General features: G+C 41.6%; 1 protein-coding gene across 1 annotated transcript; it reads right to left on the minus strand.

The window, feature by feature from the left end:
- Positions 1-21,199: 21,199 nt before the first annotated feature.
- Positions 21,200-22,305, minus strand: LOC122046872 (probable methyltransferase At1g27930). Its single transcript, XM_042607785.1, has one exon. It carries the CDS (start codon positions 22,261-22,263, stop codon positions 21,400-21,402), a length of 864 nt encoding a protein of 287 aa, XP_042463719.1. The 5' UTR covers positions 22,264-22,305; the 3' UTR covers positions 21,200-21,399.
- Positions 22,306-22,762: the final 457 nt, after the last annotated feature.

Raw genomic sequence — 22,762 nt, forward strand, 5'->3', positions numbered from 1 at the left:
CTCTCTTTTAAAACCATGGCTTCCACATAAGAAAAGTTTTTTAAAAAATAAAAATAAAATCCTTTTATTTTAATGTGGTCGGCCAATTAAGCTTGGGTTCAAGCTAGGGTCGACCACCAACTCACCTTGGTTTGGCCGGCACTAGCTTGGGCTCCAAGCTAGGCTTGGCTAGCCACCTTAAGGTGGGTAAGAAGGTGGGTATGGGTGGGTATAAGACTTTATAAATAAGAGGCTACTACAGGGACCGAGAGGAGGAATTGGTTTTGGTCTCCCAATGAACTTGAGCTTCCGGTGTTCGCCCCGAACACCCAACTCGAGTTCATCAATAATATCTCATTCCACTAAAGAGTTATTATTGAACTACCACACCAATCTCATATTACTATATGAGCTCCTTCTTATCATGAGTGTGTTAGTCTCCCTATGTTTAAGATATAGAATGTCCACTAATTAAATGAGTTACTGACAACTCACTTAATTAATATCTAGCTCCATGAGTAGTACCACTCAACTTCATCGTCATGTCGGACTAAGTCCACCTGCATGGTTTACATGACAATCCTTATGAGCTCCTCTTGGGGACATCATCAACCTAGATTTCTATGACACAGTTTCCTTCTATAATCAACAACACACACTATAAATAATATTATTTCCCAACATATCGGGCCTATTGATTTATTGAACTAAATCGCACCCTTTGATAAATTAAAGAAATAAATACTAAATATATGTGCTTGTTATTATATCTGGATTAAGAGCACACACTTCCATAATAATAAAGGTCTTGTTCTTTTATGCAGACAGTATAAAAAGAACTTACCTTAAATGATCCCGCTCAATACACTCAGAGTGTACTAGTGTAATTTTATAGTTAAGATAAACTAATACCAAATTACACTACGACTATTCCAATGGTTTGTTCCTATCCATCTTAGTCGTGAGCTACTGTTTATAATTTATAAGGAATTGATAACATGATCTTCTGTGTGTGACACCACACACCATGTTATCTATAATATAAATTAATTGAACAACTATACTTAGCATATAAATGTAGACATTTGACCAATGTGATTTTTATATGTTTATACAAAAAGCTAGACTTTTAGTATACACTTTAACAATCTCCCACTTATACTAAAAGACTATGTTGCCATATACCCTGCCATACATCTGATTCCCAACCCTTCAACATGTCCATCAAAAGCTCTTGCCTTAAGGGCCTTAGTGAAAGGATCTCCCAGGTTATCATCTGATGCAATCTAGGCGGCAACAACTTCTCCTCGTTATACGATGTCTCGTATTGGGTGGTACTTGTGCTCTATGTGTTTACTTGCCTTATGGGCTCGTAGTTCCTTCGAGTTTGCTACTGCACCACTTATTATCACAATACACTGTAAATTTTTTTGAAAAACCAGGAATCACATCTAAGTCCATTAGGAAGTTCCTGAGCCATACAGCTTCTATGACTGCCTCAGAGGCTGTCACATACTCAGCTTCCATGGTGGAGTCCAAAAAGCATCTATGCTTATCACTCCTTCATTGTTATGGCTTTACCTCCTAAAGTAAACACAAAACCCCGAGGTCGACTTACTATTGTCCATATCTGATTGGAAGTCAAAATCCGTGTATCCCATAGGAGCACTTGAGAATTGATGATGAAGCCTCAGGACGAGGGCTTCTTTTATAGACCCAAATTTGTCTACCAATCCTCCTGATCGATATACCAATCGTCATGGAAACTGGATCTAGATTTGGTTGATCTATCTATCGATCCGTCCTTCATCCAACACCCTTCCACCACGTCAGCTTGTTGAGCTTGATCCTCTTCTATGTCAAATTGTTTTTATTCTATGCCATATAAGCAATTTGAGACTCAACTAGTCCATGTCGAATGCCACATCAACACATATAAGAACTTGGCTGACACATCAATGTTTGGTTTGTAGATCATGCCGATTAGTTTACTGATCCTGTTCGAACTACCGATTCAGTCGATCGGTCTACTGATCCTACAAAAATAAGTTAACATAGTAGTATTATAAATAAGTATAATTGAGTCTGACATTTGTCTAAGTGTCCGATCTCGACTTTAAAATTCAAGTGAATCCTTTAGTCAGACCGTCGCCTAAGGATGCCCCTATAAAGAGGACTCATCCTTACCCATTCTTCCTTTCAAAAGAACCACTCCACTCAAGGAGCTTACCTCAACTTACTGTTGGTCAAACGTTGGTCCTCCATACCCGTTTGGGCTAGCTTCCTTTGCTCAACATTCGATCATTTAACCCCTAAGACTTTTCGACTCGATCTCCGATCCTCACTAACCCATTAAGTCCTTCTTGCTAGATACCCAATCCAGTGACCCATCTAGACTTAGCCACCTAATATCCTTCATCTTCTAAAACTTCCTTGCATATTCTTTAGTCTAGCTAACCTATTAGGACTTTATTTGCCTAGTATCTAGTCAACTTGACCTACTATGACTTTCCACGTTGAGATACCTGCACACTTGATCAACCTTATTAGATCATGACTAATCTTAATTTTGAACCTTTATTAATTATCAAAATATAGATTCGATTATCTGATACTCTCTGTACTAACAAAAAGTTAGTAGAATTTATGATGATGACTATTGGATCATGGAGTAACCGCCTATGAATAATATTAAACCCTTATGTCTTATGTTTGTGGTGCATTGCTTTAGTTGTTTATTTTTATTTCCATTGTGTTTACTTAAAAAGTAACTCATAAATGAAAAAGTTTGTAATTAGTAGTATTCCACCTGTCCCCACACACTCTAGTGTGCAACCGATCCAACAAACCTACCCATTCTAAGTATCAAGCCAACCATTATTAAATGATGTAAAGTGAAATCCACCATTGTTGACTATCCTAGAATCCATTAAGAGTTAAGGATTAACTTGGGCACCAAAAATAGATCATGTGCAACCAGATTCACCACATGTTCATTAGGGAACCATTTCTCATATATCAATTTTGTGAAGATAAGGATCTAAAGATTATTATTATTATTTTTAGTCATTTTTATTTTTTTTTTAATAATTTTAGATTATTTTTGATATTTTAAGTATTTTTGATAATTTTTGTTTTTTCATATTTTGAGACACTTTAAGAATTTTAGAATTATGGATCTGTTAATGATGTGTGCCCGTAAGTATACGGGTGTTATCAAGTAATAAAAATATCGATCCCATAGGGACTGTTAATTAAGCACTAATTAACTTCGCACAGTGAGTTATCTAGACAATCAAATGTTGGCTCACGAACACTTAAAGGAGAAAGAGAAGGGAAGAGAGAGAGAGTAGAGAGTAGAGAGTAGAGAGTAGAGAGTAGAGAGTAGAGAGAGAATAAGAGTAGGTAAGTGAAGGATGATAGATTCTATGATTTCAGTTTCGTTATGATGCTAGTTAATTTCCCTATGCATTGTTCATTTACCTAACTCCATGTTTACACTTGTATAGGAATTCTAACTAAAGTCTAGTACAACCCCTGCACAGGTCACTTCAAAGAGTTTACCCAAGTTCTAATGTCCTTAAGTAAAGAAGTATCTCTATAAAAGTCCGATAATGGGATATCCCTATCACTAGGGCCCCTCGGTCATACAATCCTAGAGTTAAGTGATTTACTTCCTAACCGTAGATTAATGCAATTAAATAGAAGAGATAACTTAGAAAGTCTGGTTAAAGGGATACTCTCTGTCATAGTGCCCCTGGTCATACAATCACTAGATTATACAAATCACTTCTTAATATTAATTTGGGAGAACCCTCTAAACTTTAATTAGTTTCCCTTGTAGGAGATTGACCTCCGTTTCAAGAATGATACCCTAGAGAGTAGGGGATACCTTCTGTCACATGGTCCCCGGTTAAACAAACCAAACTATCCCCTTTACATGGTGAACAAAATCCTACATCTACATGAATTTCCCTAACACTCATTTCGTCAAATACATACAAGGCATAACACACATAGAACATGACATAAACACTTCATAAAATAAAAAAAATGTCCAAATGCATAGTTCATACATCTACATTATAACTACTTCCTATATCCTAGATCTAGAGAGTCTACTCTATTATAAGGGATTACAATCTAAAGATAAATAAAGAAACAAACTACACATCAATACATGGATCGGAGATAGAGAGAAGAGATGCTTATCTTTAAAGCGTAGCGTCCTTGGAAGTGCTTCCTTGCTCCGGAGATAGAGGTGTTGGATCGTGGCGGCTGACTAGAAGGGGGGTTGAATAGCCCTGTAAAAACAAAAAGCACAATCCTTCTCGAACTTTCTTAAACTAACACTTGCATAAAATAGATAAGCAGAAAGTAAAAGAAGAGGCTCACAAAGATTTGACTTGGTTACAACCGGGGAGGTTATTAATCCAAGGAAAGTGTCACACTAGTACTCCTTCAGGCGGAGAAGCCTCTTACAACAATGACACACAAAGAAATAAAAGCTAAACTACAACTAGAAGTGCACAAGTGTTAGAATACACAATTTCTTGTTCGTTGTTGAGCTTCTGGACCAAGGCTATATTTATAGCCTTGGTCGGGGTGCCTGGAAAGGTTCTAGGTGCCTGGGAGGGGATAAAATTTTATCCCTTCGCAACGGATCGTGTTTGACGCGATCCTGGTCAAAAAGTCAACTCCGGGCGCTCGGAATGGTTCCGGGCAGCCCGGGCTGTTCCAGGCGCCCCGGGCTGTTCCGGGAGCCCCGGGCTGTTCTGAGCGCCTCGGGTGGGGAAAGTCATCCTCGTTGACTTTTTCAGCCTAGGTCTTCTGCTCCAGCTCCGTTCGCCTCAATCCGGGTCTTTCGCTCGCTTGGATAATCTTGGCCATCCAGAATAGGGCTCACCCGAACCCAACTTCCGGTCTTCTCGAGCAGGCTTCTGTTCCGGCTTCTCGTCACTCAGAATCGTCGCGTGCTTCCTTCTCATCCGCCAGCGTACTCATCCGTAGTCTTCATCCCTCGGTCGCATCCCGTGCCGACCTTCTCGCTAGCTGCGTCTCTTGCTCCCCGAGCAGTCTTCCGCTCCGGCTTCTCGTCCCTCAAAACCACCGCACGCTTCCTTCTTGTCTGCCGGTGTACTCTGACTGCAGCGCCTCGTCCCTCAAAAGCACTCTCCCGTGCCGTCCTTCTCACTAGCTGCATCTTCTGCTCGACTCCCTGTGCTCCTAAGCTCCTGCACACTTAGACACAAGGTTAAAATATCACAGGACCTAACTTAACTTATTGATCACACCAAAACAACCTTGGGGTTCCAACAATCTCCCCCTTTTTGATGTGAGCAACCCAAGTTAAGCTAGGGTAAATAGACATAAAAAAATAACTAATACTGCAATAAAGTGCAAAAAGATAGAAAAATGTTGTAGGTCTATCTCCCCCTAGACTTATTCTTTTTTCCTTCTCCCCCTTTGATCACATAAAATATGGGGTTCCGAGAAAAAAAATCTAAGGGTTAAAACTTAGAAAATTTTTGAAAATAATTTCAATGATTTTACTTAAACATTTGCAATAATTTTCAACAAAGTTTCTAAGTTTCTTAAAAAAATTCTAAGTTAGATAATTTGCAAAAAAGAATTCTAACTTAATTCTTTGAGAATTTTCTAAGAAAAAATTTTACTAAGTTTTTGCAAGAAAAGATTATTTTTGAGAATTTTCTAAAACAAATTGAGTAACTCTTTAAAGCATTATTCAATTTCAAATTAATACTTTTTCAGTTAGTCAATAAAAATTTTTATTTCGATACATGACTTCTAGGCAGTGGCGAGACACTAGGTCTTTTTGGTTATTGGAGCAACAACCACTTTCTTAGACAAAGTCATATAAAGAAATTAAATGTTTAATTTTCTCGCTGAAAATGCTAAGTCTAAGTTTTTTAATTTAGATCAAATTCTCTAATATTGTGATATTTAAATTTTCATTTTAATTTATCATAATTTTTCAGATCTAAAATAGGGAATTTTGAGCATGCAAAAAATTGTATAATATGTATTTGTTCCTCTAACATGTCATTTTCTATTGTTAGCTTGTCTAAATCCTTTAATCGACAAGTTATTGCTAGAGTTTCTTTTATTTCATTATTCTTTGTTTTATTTAGAATTTCTAATTCACAAAAATGTTTCGATAATATAAATTCTAACTCACAAAAGTCTTTCGATAATATATTTATCGAATTAAGCAGTTGGTTAGGAGGTGAAAACCATACCTGACTTACCTTGTCGGCTGTTGATTCCCCCCCTGTTGGGCTGCTTTCTCCCAACGTTGCTCCCCCTTCATCGATGCTCTCAATGCTTTTTGAGGAAGAGCTGATTGCGTCTTATAGTAGATACTCGGCGGTGAGTGCTATTCCGATAATTTCCTTCGTCTCGGATTCTTCTGACGGTGGTTCGGTGTCCATCGAGGAGTTGGATTCGACTTCAAGTGGTTCTTCGTAGAGCTTCAAGAACTTTTCTCAAAGTTCTTTTGTGCTTTTGTATTTTCTGACTCTGTCAAGATCCTGGGCAGGTAGCACGCTCAAAAGGCAAGACTCAGCCTTACCGTTTGCCATGAATTCGTCGCGCTGCTCGTCGGTCCATTGATGCTCCTCAAGTTCTTTTCCTTCTTTGCTTTTGGGCATATCAAAACCATATGTCATTATTAATAACAAATTAAAATCAGTTTTAAAATAAACCTCCATTCGTCGCTTCCAAAAAGTGAACTCCCCTTCGAACGTTGGTGGGTAGATGTTCATTCCGGCCATCTCATTGCTTCAGTTGACGGTTAGTCCTTCTGAGCGTTCTTGCTCTGATACCACTTGTTGGATCGCGGTGGCCAGCTAGAAGGGGGGTTGAATAGCCCTGCAAAAACAAAAAGCACAACCCTTCTTAAACTTTCTTAAACTAACACTTGCATAAAATAGATAAGCAGAAAGTAAAAGAAGAGACTCACAAAGATTTGACTTGATTACAACCGGGGATGTTGTTAATCCAAGGAAAGTTTTGCACTAGTACTCCTTCAGGTGGAGAAGCCTCTTACAACAATGACGCACAAAGAAATAGAAGCTAAACTACAACTAGAAGCGAACAAGTGTTAGAATACACAATTTCTTGTTCGTTGTTGAGCTTCTAGACCAAGGCTGTATTTATAGCCTTGGTCGGAGCGCCTGGAAGGGTTACAGGTGCCTGGAAGGGGATAAAATTTTATCCCTTCACAACGGATTGTGTTTGACGTGATCCTGGTCAAAAAGTCAACTCTGTGTGCCCGGAATGATTTCGAGCGCCCCGGGCTATTCTGGGCGCCTCGAGCTGTTTCGGGCGCCCCAGACAGTTCCGGGCACCCCGAGCTGTTCCGGGCGCCCCGGACTGTTCCAGGCGCCCCGGGTGGGGAAAGTCAACCTCGTTGACTTTTTCAGCCCAGGTCTTCTGCTCCGGCTCCGTTCGCCTCAGTCCGGGTCTTCCGTTCGCTTGGGTGATCTTGGCCATCCGGAATAGAGCTCACCCGAACCCAACTTTCGACCTTCTCAAGCAGGCTTCCACTCCGGCTTCTTGTCCCTCAGAATCATCGCGTGCTTCCTTCTCGTCCGTCAAAGTACTCATCCGCAGTCTTCGTCTCTCGGTCACACCCTGTGCCGACCTTCTCACTAGCTGCGTCTCTTGCTCCCCGAGCAGTCTTCCGCTCCGGCTTCTCGTCCCTCGGAACCACCGCACGCTTCCTTCTAATCTGCCGGTGTACTCTTCCGCAGCACCTTGTCCCTCAGACACACTCTCCCATGGCGTCCTTCTCGCTAGTTGCGTCTTCTGCTCGACTCCCTATGCTCCTAAACTCCTGCACACTTAGACACAAGGTTAAAATATCGTAGGACCTAACTTAACTTGTTGATCACACCAAAACAACCTTGGGGTTCCAACAAGAGGGATCTTGAAGGAGAGCTTTAGGGCTTCCCTCTAAGGAGAAAACCCTTCTCCCAAGAAGAGGGATGAAGTCTCCAATCCTAAGATGAGTTAAATAATGGGGTTCTTGACCCTTTTATACCTCCTTCAAATTGTCCAGGAAAACTAAGATTATAGGGGTCTGATAAACCGAGTTTTTCACCTATTAAACCTAGTTTTCTCATAATTCACCCTGAACCAAACTTATAGCCCTTGAAATTATCTACAATTTGATATTTGTATCTAGCCCTATCTCCAATCAACCCGAAAGTTATGGTGGTTTAAAGTTTCATTTACAGTCTAGGTAGAGGTTCTGATGAAGTCACGGTTGGAAGACATGGCTGTGCATTTTAACATGGCTAGGCTCTGCTTTCTCTCTGTTGAACTGAAGTAAAGTTATAGATCTTAAATTCATCTACGTTTTGGTATAAAGAACAGCCCATAACTTTAATCAAGCGCAAAGTTATGGTCATTTTACGATTGGTCTGCAATCTGCCAAAATTCAGCATGACTCTGTTTTGGCGTGACATGGCCTCAACTTTTCCGCCACACGGCTATGTCAAAAGACATGGTTGTGGCATGTATAGCCTCTGGAAAAATGGCACGGCGATGCCATTTAACACGACCATGCCTTACTTCGCCTTTGGAAACTTGGTACGGTCGGAGACTGCTTTACTTCCAGATGGCCACACGGCTTAAGCTTGATTTCTTCTGAAGTTGCTCCCATGTACGTTTTTGTTCCATTTTCGCTCCATATAGCGTCTTGACAATCAAAATATACAAAGATTAGATCTCTAAACAAAATGAGTGGAAATATGATATTATAATGAAAGATGGTACAATAAACATAGATTATGCTCATGAAATACGAGTAGATATACGTCAAAGTATGCATAAAGTGTATATAATCTAGGCACATCACTTAACAATTTTTCATTTCTTTTAGAATTTTTTCCTTTCTTTACAAGATAGAAATTGGAATCTATATGTTAGGATTTCTATCCTTTTTTTGTGTCTATATATAAACACATGTTTAGTTGTTTGATGAATAATTCTTGAATATTAAATATATTTTTTAAGAAAAAAATTTGGAGGGCAATGGTTAACTCATCTTACCTTCTCCTGAAACTCCTTAATCTTGTCAGCCCTTAGATAATCGCTATTCTGTCCGACGTCAGTTGTTATCAGAGATAACAGATTCTAATTTGAGGAAGTCGAGTGTCAGATCCAATGGAAGATTGTCGCGGTCATGATTATTTTCGTGCCAGGCAGTTCGGCTGAGGAAGCCTCACACCGTGGTCGTGGTGCCTAAGATGAGATTGAGGATTTATAGAGGCAAGTCACAAATTTAACTCAACATGTAGTGGAGGCAACACAAAATCTTGAAGATAATGAGGTACATGGTCAAGAGGGTCTACATGAAGATCATAGATGTTGAGTTGATCTATTCAAATTTGTTGGTATGTCATAGATAGAGAATTTTATTGATTAGATCAACAAAATGGAGCAAATCTTTGACTATAAGCAAGTTTCGAATCTGATGAAGGTGAAGCTAATTTCTATCAGATTCAAGGGTCGAGCATTATCATGGTGGGAGCACTTGTGGTGCTCACAAGATAGACAAGGCAAGATCAAGATCAAGGATTAGGAGAAGATGAAGAAAAAGATGAAAGGTCACTTTCTTTCCTTTGGTTACACACAAACTTCGTTCCAACGATGATTAGATTTTGCCATGGAGAATGATAGCTTCGACGCCCAAGATGGTCTTGACAGATTAGAAGATGATTTGGGAAAAAAAAAATTGACGAGGTACTTTATGATGATGACCCTGAGAATTTGTTGATTGAGAAATATGTGGGAGATGAGATTGAGGTGATTAGTGAGCTGGTATATGATGATTATGGAGCGAAAGAAGAGCTTGATGATGATCCTTTATTCATTCCAGATACATGTTCTATCCAGCAAGGTTATTCTGAATTTTTTTTATCAAATTATATCAATCAAGTGACTATAGACCATCTGAGGAACACCTAGAAGGCAAGATCGAAGAGATTTATGAACTGATTTACAATGATGACGGAGTTGACAAGGTGCAACAATTATTTTCAGATTGTCCTAAATTTATTTCAGAAGATCTTCCTTGAATACCCTTGCGATTGTGGTTACCAACATTGTTATCATTCTTTGAAGGCAAGATATTGCATTGGGATGATGAACACACATAGGTTGATCTAACTTAAAAGGATTTTGCTCAATATTCTTAGCACTTATCATTGGTTTGGTGATAGCCACAAGATCCCACTGGAGTTCAAAGTTAAGAGAGTTAGGAAAGGTGGATTTAGGGCTCAACCTTAGTTTAAGCTCCTCTAGTTACAAGTAGTAGAAGCAACGGTAGCCGCTTGAGCTGATGCCCTCCGTTGCCTCATTGGCATCATTACCTTGCCTCCATAGAACCCACTAGGCTACTTAGTTTCTCACCGTTGAATCATTGGCAGAGAAGAGATCGATGATGGTACTATCAGTGGAAGAGCCGGAGGCGGGGCAGCCGGATCTACCGCTGCTGAGGGGGGATTGGCGTGAATCGGTTGTTGAGAGGAAGGGATGTTGCTAGTAAGGAGGATGCATGCTCGTCATCTCCCAATAGCATGCTCTCGAGCATGAGCGACAAGAGGGTGGAGCGCAATGGCAGACACCATCTCCTCAGTGATTACGAGCTTCTCGATACGGATTGATCCTACTCCCACGAAGGGATTAGCGACAAGGAGGACTGCGGGGACGGATCCCGCAAGAAGCTTCAGCTCTCAAAGGACCAGTCACCCATGCTGGAGGAAAGCTTCAAGGAGCTTAGAGATAAGGGACCTATAGCTGTGAAGGACAAGGTTAAAGCAAAACTCAAGGATCCTATTTCCCTCGTCCATGAGCAGGAAATAAAAAGCCAGCTAGTGAGCCTTAGAATTACTATTAAATGTTTTAATGGAGATCCCTTATATGAATTGTAGAAATTTACAATTAGCCCTTGGGCATAGCTAAGGTGGTAAGTGAATAGAGATTTACCATTTGAAGTTGAGGGGTCAAACCTTGGGGTTGGCAGCGCGTAAAGCTCTGCACCCTGTATAACTCATCCTCTCATCCACTTACTGTAGGATCGAAAAGAATTTAGATATCTCCACAATTACATGATATTGTCCACTTTGGGCCTAGGCCCTCATGGCTTTACTCTTGGGCTCTCCCCAAAAGGCCTCATGCCAATGGAGATATCTTTTCTCTTATAAACCCATGATCTTTCCCATGTGTTTCCAATATGGGACTATGTTTGCAACCTTGCAACCCCAACAATCCCCCCCTCAAACAAAGGACCATAGGCTTCCCACGTCCGATCCTCGACCCACCAGGTCTTCCTGTCCCTCGGTCCACCCGACCTACTAGGACTTCCTTGCCTAGCCGCAACTAGGATTTCCTGCCTGGTGTCTGGTCCTCTTGATCCAAACATAGGAGCCCCCACTTTCTTTGTTCGAGGTCAATATTGTACCCACATGGCTCAATCAGACCATAGCTCTTGTGCACAGTCGGTGGTTAAACCTTCTGGCAGTCCGAGCTCTGATACCAATTGTAGGATCGAAAAGAATTTAGATATCTCCACAATTACATGATATTGTCCACTTTGGGCCTAGGCCCTCATGTCTTTACTCTTGGGCTCTCCCCAAAAGGCCTCATGCCAATGGAGATATCTTTTCTCTTATAAACTCATGATCTTGTTAGGATCGATGGTCGCGGCTAGAGAGGGGGGGTGTGAATAGCCGACCCCAAATCTTCGTTTCTTTCTACAAGTTGACGTTAGCGCAGCGGAAAATAAAATAAAGAAACAAAGACAAGAAGATCAAACCTCAACACGCAGCGATGTAACGAGGTTCGGAGATAAAATCCTACTCCTCAGCGTGTCCGTAAGGTGGACGAAGCCTATCAATCCGTCGGTGGATGAGTCCCCGGAGAACCGGCTAATAAGAACTCCTTATGGGTGGAGAAACCTCGCCACAATAACTCTTGCAACAGCAAGATAGAAGTACACAAAATACAAAGAAGCACAAGACAATATGAATGTAAAACAAACAAGCTTGCCTTCTCGTCTGGAGTCCGTTGATGAAGCAGCAGCTTCACGGATGCCAGCCGCTAGAAAACCAGCACGAAGCTCACGCGAAGTTTCAGCAAAGAGGAGCTCAGCAAAGCTCAAATCGCAGTAGTGAGGAAGAAGAAGTAGTTCATCGCACAACAGCACACTTCTTATATGAACCTGCGAAGAAGAAGACACAGAAAGAAATCTAGCCGTTGTGACTCAACGGCTATGCCTGGACCGATCAGGCTATGGCCTGATCGGTCCAGGGAGGATCTGATCGGTCCCCAGACCGATCAGCCAACTCTCACTGAGAGTTGGCCTTGTCTCTGATCGGTCTGTGGACCGATCAAGACTCTGGTGGATCGGTCCACAGACCGATCCTTCCTCTTTCTTCTCCCGATTTTCTTTGCTTCTGATCGTTTCCTGATCGGTCTGCAGACCGATCAGATAACACTCAGTAGGCTACTGTTTGGTTACTGATCGGTCACCAGATCGATCCAGATACCCAGTGTATCACTGGATCGATCCACTGATCGATCCAGAGCTTGGTTTTTGCCCAAACCAAGTCCCAAGCCTTCCAAACCAACATCCGGTCAACCTTGACCTGTTGGTACATCATGCTTAGCATCCGGTCACTCCCTTAACCTGCTAAGACTCCCCAACAAGTGTCAGGTCAATCCCTTTGACCCACTTGGTCTTTCCAACACCAGATGTCTGATCACCCTTGATCCATCTGGATTTTTCCCTGCCCGGCTTCACTCACCAGGACTTTCCCTTGCATGGCTTCACTCACCAGGACTTTCACCAACTGCCTGGCTTCACTCACCAGGACTTTCACTTTCACCTAGCTTCACTCACTAGGGTTTTCACCTGGCTTCACTCACCAGGACTTTCACCTGGCTTCACTCACCAGGATTTTCCATCTGCCTTCCTGATCTAGAGAGCGAGCTACCGAGCCCTCTCTGACCTAGTCCGAAGAACGAGCTACCGAGCCCTCTCCGTCTTTCACTTCCGGTCCAGAGAACGAGCTACCGAGCCCTCTCTGACCTAGTCCGGAGAACGAGCTACCGAGCCCTCTCCGACTTCCACTTGCCAAGTTCCCATACTTGGACTTCTCCGTGCCAAGTCTCCATACTTGGACTTTCTCCCGTGCCAAGCTCCCTGCTTGGACTTTTTCCGTGTTAAGCTTCCTGCTTGGACTTTTCCGTGCCAAGTCAACTCACCTCGGGTCAACCGGGTCAACCTTGACCAAGGGTTGCACCCACAACCTCCCAAGTTTCTGTTCTTGTCAAATATCAAGATACAACTTGAGTCAGGTCAACTCGAGTCGGGTCAACCAGGTCAACCTTGACCTAAGGTTGCCCCAACAATCTCCCATCAAAATACAACTCTTCTGTTCTCGTCAAACATCAAAATACAACTCGAGTCAGGTCAACTCGAGTCGGGTCAACCAGGTCAACCTTGACCTAAGGTTGCACCAACAATCTCCCCCTTTTTGATGTTTGACAAAACCATAACCTAACTTAGGTTTTCCAATGTTCTTCCTTGAACATTCTTTGGACATTCTCTCATTCTCCCCCTTTTTGACACACATCAAAAAGAGTGAATCAAGGTCAAGAGTTTCTTTCTAATGAAGGTCCCATACCTTTCATTGAAACCCTTAATTTCCCCCTTGATACTAAAGTCAACAATCAACTTAGTGATAATCCCATATCACTCAAGTCTTTAGAGTAAAAACTCCCCCTAAAAGTCAACTCCCCCTTGACTAATAGGTAAAACTCCCCCTAAAGGTCAACTCCCCCTTGACCATTGCACCAACAATGTCTTGGAGAGTTTCAAGCCTTTAGAAATCCAAAACACCAACTCCCAGCTGAAATTTCAAACAAAACAGTCGAAAATCAGCAAGTTGGCACGCACTGATCGGTCACCTGACCGATCAGAAACTCCCTGGATCGGTCCAGTGACCGATCCAGCATCCCCTGGACCGATCAGGCAACCTCCTGATCGGTCACACATGCTGATTTCTGAATTTCTTCCTCCCGAAATTCAGAAACCCCTACAAAATTAGAGAAAATTCCAAAAATTATAAAATTTTGAGGATACATTCCTCATAACATATACTATCATGGAAAAATAGTTTTCTATGAAAATAACTTCCATTTTTAAATCTTGATACAAAGTTCGAAAAGTTTTGAAATAGCTCAAAGTTTCAAAAACTTTGTATCAACTTGCTCAATGATGAATGCTATCACTAGAAAAGCTTCATCAAGGTTTTTCAAATCAATTTTGAAATGATTTTAAACCATTTAATTTAGGACCATAATCTTAGGGCTAAATGTACATGACTTGTACACAAGCTTTCCCTATGATCCTCAATTTCGAATTAGGCTCATCTAGGTACAAGAACTATGCACCTTGATCCTAACTCATCATCCTAATATCTCATACACATCTAAGGTGTATCAAACACATCCAAGTCAATTTTGATGTGAGATATGGTTTTAGGTTATCTTAAGCTAAGGTCTCATGCATTTTCTAAACATCAATTTGATCTCCATATCAAATTGTGTTTTTAACCTTAAATCAATTTCATTGATCCTAAATGCAAGAGAAGAGATGATGACATGACATATAATGATATCATAAATGAAAACATGTGCCAATGTCATGATGTCATGGCATAAAGTATGAAACTTAAATAGAGCATGACATTTGACTGACCTAAGCATTATCATGACATTTCAAATGATCATAAATCAAATATGATGTCATGACATGGCATATGGCAAACAATACATGGCAAATAGCATATAAAGGTATCGAAAATACCTAATTCTAGCCTTAGTTGCCATTTTTGATAATTTCGATCATTTTTCCATAAATTCTATATTCCTAAGTGTGATAGACCTAAAATCATATCTTCAAGACTTTTAGATCACTATGTGCCAATTAAATTGACTCTAGACAACTCCTCAAATTTGATTGGCACATTCTAATCACCTTAGGAATAATTCTTAATTTCACTTTCAAGGCTTGATTATACCTTGAAAAATCCTAAAGTGCCACCTTTTGCCATGATTAGGTTAACTACCTATTCAAGTAAGGTTGGCACACCCTAACTCATCTAGCGTGATGAAATCACGCTCCTAGGAACCCAATACCTATTTGAGCTCATTGGGTTCACTAAGTATTCACTAGGGATGACTTCCCTAGCAACCCTTCTAATGACCCTCCTAGGCTTTGAAGCCTTGGTCATTTGGGACTCATCAAGATCAACTCTAGGGGTGACTCCCCTTGTGACCTTGGTGATGGTCTTCCTTGCCCTAGTTTTGTTCCATAATCGAATGGAACATTGTGATAAGTGGGCTTGACCATTTGGGACTTAGGTTTGTGACCCAAACCTTTCTTGTCCTTGGACATTGGTTTTTGACCCTTAAACCCTAGAGATAACTTCTCCAAGTTCTTAAGAGCCTTCTCCAAAGTATCAAGTCTTGACCTCAAGACTTGATTCTCCTTCTCTAATACCTCAATTTTTAATTTTTCATTTTTCTTTGAGGTATTCCTAGGCATGTGTCTAGTTGTTTTGGGATTTCTACCTAGATTTTCCTTAGCCTTAGATGGGTTAATTCTAGGGTTGGCTTTCCTAGTGTTATCCTTATCTAGGCTCACATGTTTGGCACCTAAGCATGTGTATCGATTTCTAATGTTATCATGCTTATTATTGTTAACAATAGCAATAAGGCTACTAGCATGTGTTCTATTTGAATTACAAAAATGAGCCTTAGAGATTACCTTAGGTTTTGCCTTAGCTCCCCCTATCGATGTGCTCGTCTTCTTGTCCTTGTGAGGTTGCCTCCCCCTTGGACATTGGCTCCGATAATGTCCCCTTCGCTTGCATTGGAAGCACACCACGTGCTCCTTGCTCTTGCGTATCGGGACTCCAGCTTCCTTGATCTTTGGCGCCGGTGGAGTCTTTCTAACCCTCTTTGGACATTTACTCTTGTAATGTCCAAATTCCCTACACTCAAAGCATAATATATGCAATTTACTAGAACTTAAATTGCTTGAGTTACCTAGGGTTGAGGTGGGATGAACGTTCTCTCCTTCATCCCTTCCGGAGGTAGAAACTTCTTCTTCTTGCTCCGAACTTGAAGAAGAACTCTCCTCCTCTTCTTCTTTAGATGTTGAGTGGCCCTCAACTTCTAAATCCATCCCTCCATGATGTGAACTCCTTGGCTCACTTGACTCCTCGTCATGGCTTGAAGTGGAGTTCCCCTCATGGAACTTAGCCAAGTTGTTCCACAACTCCTTGGCATTGTTGTATCCACCTATCCTACACAAAACATCATTAGGTAAAGAAAATTCAAAAATCTTCAATACCTCATCGTTGACTAGGGATTGGTGGACTTGTTCCTTGGTCCACTCCTTCTTCTCTAAGGTTTCTCCTTTCTTGTCCGTCGGAGGCTTGAAACCTAATTGGACACAACTCCAATTCTCAAGATTAGTCATAAGAAAATATTTCATTCTTACCTTCCAAAACGCGAAGTCATTGCGATCGTAGAAAGGTGGAATCGTGACATCTTCTCCAAATAGATCCATTCTCTAGCTCGTGCTCCCCCGGGTGTTGATCCAATGAAGAGCGACCTTGCTCTGATACCACTTGTTAGGATCGATGGTCGCGGCTAGAGAGGGGGGGTGAGAATAGCCGACCCCAAATCTTCGTTTCTTTCTACAAGTTGACGTTAGCGCAGCGGAAAATAAAACAAAGAAACAAAGACAAGAAGATCAAACCTCAACACGCAGCGATGTAACGAGGTTCGGAGATAAACTCCTACTCCTCGGCGTGTCCGTAAGGTGGACGAAGCCTATCAATCCGTCGGTGGATGAGTCCCCGGAGAACCGGCTAATAAGAACTCCTTATGGGTGGAGAAACCTCGCCACAATAACTCTTGCAACAGCAAGATAGAAGTACACAAAATACAAAGAAGCACAAGACAATATGAATGTAAAACAAACAAGCTTGCCTTCTCGTCTGGAGTCCGTTGATGAAGCAGCAGCTTCACGGATGCCAGCCGCTAGAAAACCAACACGAAGCTCACGCGAAGCTTCAGCAAAGAGGAGCTCAGCAAAGCTCAAATCGCAGTAGTGAGGAAGAAGAAGTAGTTCATCGCACAACAGCACACTTCTTATATGAACCTTCGAAGAAGAAGACACAGAAAGAAATCTAGCCGTTGTGACTCAACGGCTAGGCCTGGACCGATCAGGCTATGGCATGATCGGTCCATGGAGGATCTGATCGGTCTGGGGACCGATCAGGCCTTAGGCTGATCGGTCCCCAGACCGATCAGCCAACTCTCATAGAGAGTTGGCCTTGTCTCTGATCGGTCTGTGGACCGATCAGGACTCTGGTGGATCGGTCCACAGACCGATCCTCCCTCTTTCTTCTCCCGATTTTCTTCGCTTCTGATCGTTTCCTGATCGGTCTGCAGATCGATCAGATAACACTCAGTAGGCTACTGTTTGGTTACTGATCGGTCACCAGACCGATCCAGATACCTAGTGTATCACTGGATCGATCCACTGATCGATCCAGAGCTTGGTTTTTGCCCAAACCAAGTCCCAAGCCTTCCAAACCAACATCCGATCAACCTTGACCTGTTGGTACATCATGCTTAGCATCCGGTCACTCCCTTGACCTGCTAGGACTCCCCAACAAGTGTTCGGTCAATCCCTTTGACCCACTTGGTCTTTCCAACACCAGATGTCCGATCACCCTTGATCCATCTGGATTTTTCCCTACCCGGCTTCACTCACCAGGACTTCCCAACTGCCTGGCTTCACTCACCAGGACTTTCCCTTGCCTGGCTTCACTCACCAGGACTTTCACTTTCACCTAGCTTCACTCACTAGGGTTTTCACCTGGCTTCACTCACCAGGATTTCCAATCTGCCTGGCTTCACTCACCAAGACTTTCACCTGGCTTCACTCACCAGGATTTTCCATCTGCCTTCCTGATCTAGAGAGCGAGCTACCGAGCCCTCTCTGACCTAGTCCGAAGAACGAGCTACCGAGCCCTCTCCGTCTTTCACTTCCGGTCCAGAGAACGAGCTACCGAGCCCTCTCTGACCTAGTCCGGAGAACGAGCTACCGAGCCCTCTCCGACTTCCACTTGCCAAGTTCCCATACTTGGATTTCTCCGTGCCAAGTCTCCATACTTGGACTTTCTCCCGTGCCAAGCTCCCTGCTTGGACTTTTCCTATGCCAAGCTCCCTGCTTGGACTTTTCCGTGCCAAGTCAACTCACCTCGGGTCAACCGGGTCAACCTTGACCAAGGGTTGCACCCACAACCTCCCAAGTTTCTGTTCTTGTCAAACATCAAGATACAACTTGAGTCAGGTCAACTCGAGTCGGGTCAACCAGGTCAACCTTGACCTAAGGTTTCCCCAATAATCTCCCATCAAAATACAACTCTTCTGTTCTCGTCAAACATCAAAATACAACTCGAGTCAGGTCAACTCGAGTCGGGTCAACCAGGTCAACCTTGACCTAAGGTTGCACCAACAGATCTTTCCCATGTGTTTCCAATATGGGACTATGTTTGCAACCTTGCAACCCCAACACTTACCTCCTCAATTACCATAATTTACTTCTTTCGTATTAGTCTTGAGACATAGGAGCATTGTGGGTGGATGCTTTACCTTTTGCCACATGAGAAATCTATGATGAGCCGTTTACCAGAAGCTTTGATGCATTCTGGAAGAAGTGCATGAGCACACCAATTGAGCTAACTTTGCCTCTTCCTCCTCCGTGGAAATTGTTTTCACCTTCAGGCATGGAAATAGTTTAGGGTTGTTCAACGGGGGAACTAGTGCTTGAAAATAAAGCTAAAAATTAAGTAATGCTTTATTAGGCGAGGGCCGATCTCATGGCCGGAGCAATGCAGACAAGGTGTGAAGTGATAAAAGAGTGTTAAGTGAATTTGTCAATGGGCATCTAGTAGATTATTCTTAGAGAAGAATGAAGGTGATGGGAAGCAAATCAAAGATTTTCATTATACTTGAATTTGCTCGGAGGGGAAGAGCTTTTTGACAACAATAGTGTCCACGGTGTTGTCCTCATCGGTAGATCAATGGGGATTTTCCAAGTTCAACAGCTGCTAGTATATTTTATCATTTGGTACCAGATGATCTTCCTCTTGAGCTATTACCTGACACTACTCTGAACTCCTTGATAAATTCTTTTCAACCTGGGGCAACTGATGCTGGAGGATCTGATTATTATTTTTTAGTAATTTTTATTTTTTTTTGGTAATTTTAGATTTTTTGGTATTTTATGTATTTTTGGTAATTTCTATTTTTTTATATTTTGAATTCGTTTAGGAATTTTTAGAATTATGAGTATATTAATAATTTTTTTTTATAAGATAGAAATTGAATCTATATGTTAGGATTTATTTCCTTTCTTTATATATTACGTTTGAAATCTATATAAACATATGTTTAGCTATTTGAGAAACAATCCTTGAATATTAAATATATATATTTTATGGAAAAATCTAGAGGACAACGATTATCTCTTGTTGTCTTCTTCTCAAACTCCTCTTCTCGTCAACGCACAAGATAATCACTATCTTGTCTGTCCTGACTTTGTCTTTGATTGCTCGTAGTAATTAGGCAATTATAAGCCCTTTAAATCTTTCACCCATGCATCCTAGCCCTTTTTTCTATAATTCACATTAGTAAGATTAAGGTTGGGTCAGTACGGTATATCGATATCGAATTCCCATCCATATACAATACCTGATAGGATTTATCCAAAATAGTATGCTTTTGTTAAAAACCTTCTGTGTCCTAGGATTTCAAGAGAAAAATATTCAAGCAAAGATAATAAGCTATAAGAAAGGACGTCGAACAATCATTTCGGGTACTCCAATCTCATTAGTAAATGATCAGAGGTCCAGGATAATTTTGATACAAGAATAACTTGAATAATATCATATATACGCTTATTAATTTGCACAACATGATTATTGAGAGTAAGGAGAATACAGTAAGTAATTGGTCGAATGATGAAGAAGATCCTCCGACACATATATTTCAGGGGTTTACCTAAAAGTTTCAAGAATATATATACCTTCAGAGAAACTGAGATATGTGATAATTAAGTATATCATTAGTTTCGAACGATTTGATTGAGCATATTTGGGCACACTATGAGTACGATCAGTAAAATAATAATTTTTATAAATTATTTGTAATAATTCATTATTTAATATTGTACTCTTTTTAAATTTATAAATTTTTAATATTATGTTTTAATAAATTTTGTAATATAAGAATGATCCATTAATAAATAATTAGGATTTTTTTTTTTTTTGAGATATATGAATTGTTTGTGAAACATATCAAAAAAAAACAAAGTGTTAAAAAGTTTTTGATAGTGAAGGAAAGAGTAAAATTTTTTACTTTTTGACGTGATAATAACGTGGCGCATAGAAAATATAAAAACCAAACTTTTAAAGTTTTTCCGCCCTCATGTTTGGCACCATCTTTCTGCCCATAATTCACTGATGGTAAGAATCTGTTGGGAATAAGGAGAGTGATGGAATCACAACACGGCGATTTGACCTTAAATAACTTACCTTTGGAGAGGGTGTAAGAGTTTGATCGTTGACCTTATGACATTGGGTAACAGGGATTTTGAAGATGAAAGCAACAGTAAAAGGAAGATTGAGAGAAGGAAATTCACAGCTTCCATAGGTCGAAGTCGATTAGGGGCAACCGTTGAAGGAAGATCGGGAGAATAGAAATCACAGCTTTTGAATTTTAATTTCACGAATTTAGAACATGATTTTAAAAAACGACTGACAATTGAGTGGGAGAAAAAGTAGAAGCCAAAACAAATTTGTATTTCGATATTTCAAATGTGAATTGGATATTGGCAATGGTTCAAACGAGCATGGATTTTATGTGTGGACTAGGGCAAAGGTAGTATGGGAATATGATGCATAAATTGACAAATCTAAAAACATAATAGGTGATTTAAATAATAATAATAATAATTGAATAAATGGTTTAATAAAATATCGTATATTTGTAGATGACCTCCTTGTGATTTAATTTAAAGTTCCAGCTTTATCACCAGATCTTTGCATATGAAATAGAGTTCTTATCTATTTATCCAGAATGATGGGACCATTCATATAGTCCTTTTAATGAAAAATAAAATACTCTACTTCCACAATAATACATAATAAATAATTGAACATCTCAACACAAGTGATTGCCACAGAAATCACCAAATTTACGGTAACTCGACCAAGATAACAGAAACTGAATTGATGAAGATCAACAGAAGGTAGTTCCGGAGGTGGTCTCATTGGGTCTCGCCTTCGGAATCCGGAAGTGCCACAGCCGTCCGGTGGCTCCAACTCTATTCTTCTGGCACAGGAACTCCAAGCCGAAAGCTTTCTCCACCTTCCGGTCGACATCGTGGAGGAACACATCGGTCTCCCCCTCCCCCCTCCTTCCTCGCCCCATCACCGCCGCCGAGTAGATTGCCGCCATCCTCCCCGGCGCCGACGGGAAATACCCCTTCGGCGCGTCGATCATCACTACGTCCCACTCCCGCTCGTAGATCTCCTGCGGAAGCCCTACCAGCGCCAGAGGGCACCCGCCGTTGTGCTGGAGCCCAGCGATGCCATCCGCCTGCCCCGGCCGGCACTCAGGCTCCGCTCGGTAGCCCTTCAGCAGCTTGTCCGCCTCGTCAAGCCGGGTGCGGTACTTGACGTAGTGCGCCCGCAGGAAAGGGTTATCCTTGAGCACTAGCTCGTACCACTCCTTGTCCTCTTCCAGGAACACAGTGGTGCCACCAGCGTTGAGCGCGGCCCACATCTGAGAGTCGCGGCCGAGCCCGAAGACCAAGAAGTTGCAAGGTGAACGTCTGCGAAGAACGTCGAATGTGAGTTGGATCTCCGCCCGCGACTGTTGCGGAATCTGAGGCGTGGTAACGTAGTAGAGCAAGGCCTCCGCTAGCTCACCCTTGACGTCGCCGCTGCTGCCGGAGGAAATATGCGAGAATACAGGTGGAAACGAGCAGACGAGGCCGCGATCAGCGTTGCGTAGGAAGTTGGAGAGCAGGATGGAGCCGGCGACGAGGATGGCCGCAGCCGTCGCCAGCCACAAGGCTCGCTGCGGCACCGCTCTTTTCATCTCCCTCACCCTTAAAATTAAAAGATCTACGCAGAATTATAAATCCAAAATTATGCTTTATCAAAGACACTCGCTATGACTTCTTTAGCCTCGTTATCGACGGATATTACCTAATTGCCCTTAATCGACTTTCTACGTGCTAGATGGTCCGTACTAGTCAACGCGTCAACGAGGGTAATGGCGAGATAGAGAATAGATTGATGTGCGTAAAAAAGAATTGATTTCAAAAACAAACAAACAGACAAAAATAGCAAGTTGTCACACGACATAATATTATTGCTAAGAATACGTGGCTGGTCATAAATAGGGGATGGGTCCCGCCGTGGAGGTTGGGGACGAATTTTGTATGGCTTGGTACGCGCCATAATTTTAATAATTTTGGCAGCTTGTCTGGGGCAGTACTGTCTCAGCAAGTAAAACATTACTACAGGCTAAAAAATTATTACAGGCTAAAAAATTGAATTGGTTAAATTAATACGGGTTAAATATTACTAGTTAT

This window comes from Zingiber officinale, chromosome 2B (assembly GCF_018446385.1).
Source record: "Zingiber officinale cultivar Zhangliang chromosome 2B, Zo_v1.1, whole genome shotgun sequence".
Lineage (NCBI taxonomy): Eukaryota > Viridiplantae > Streptophyta > Magnoliopsida > Zingiberales > Zingiberaceae > Zingiber > Zingiber officinale.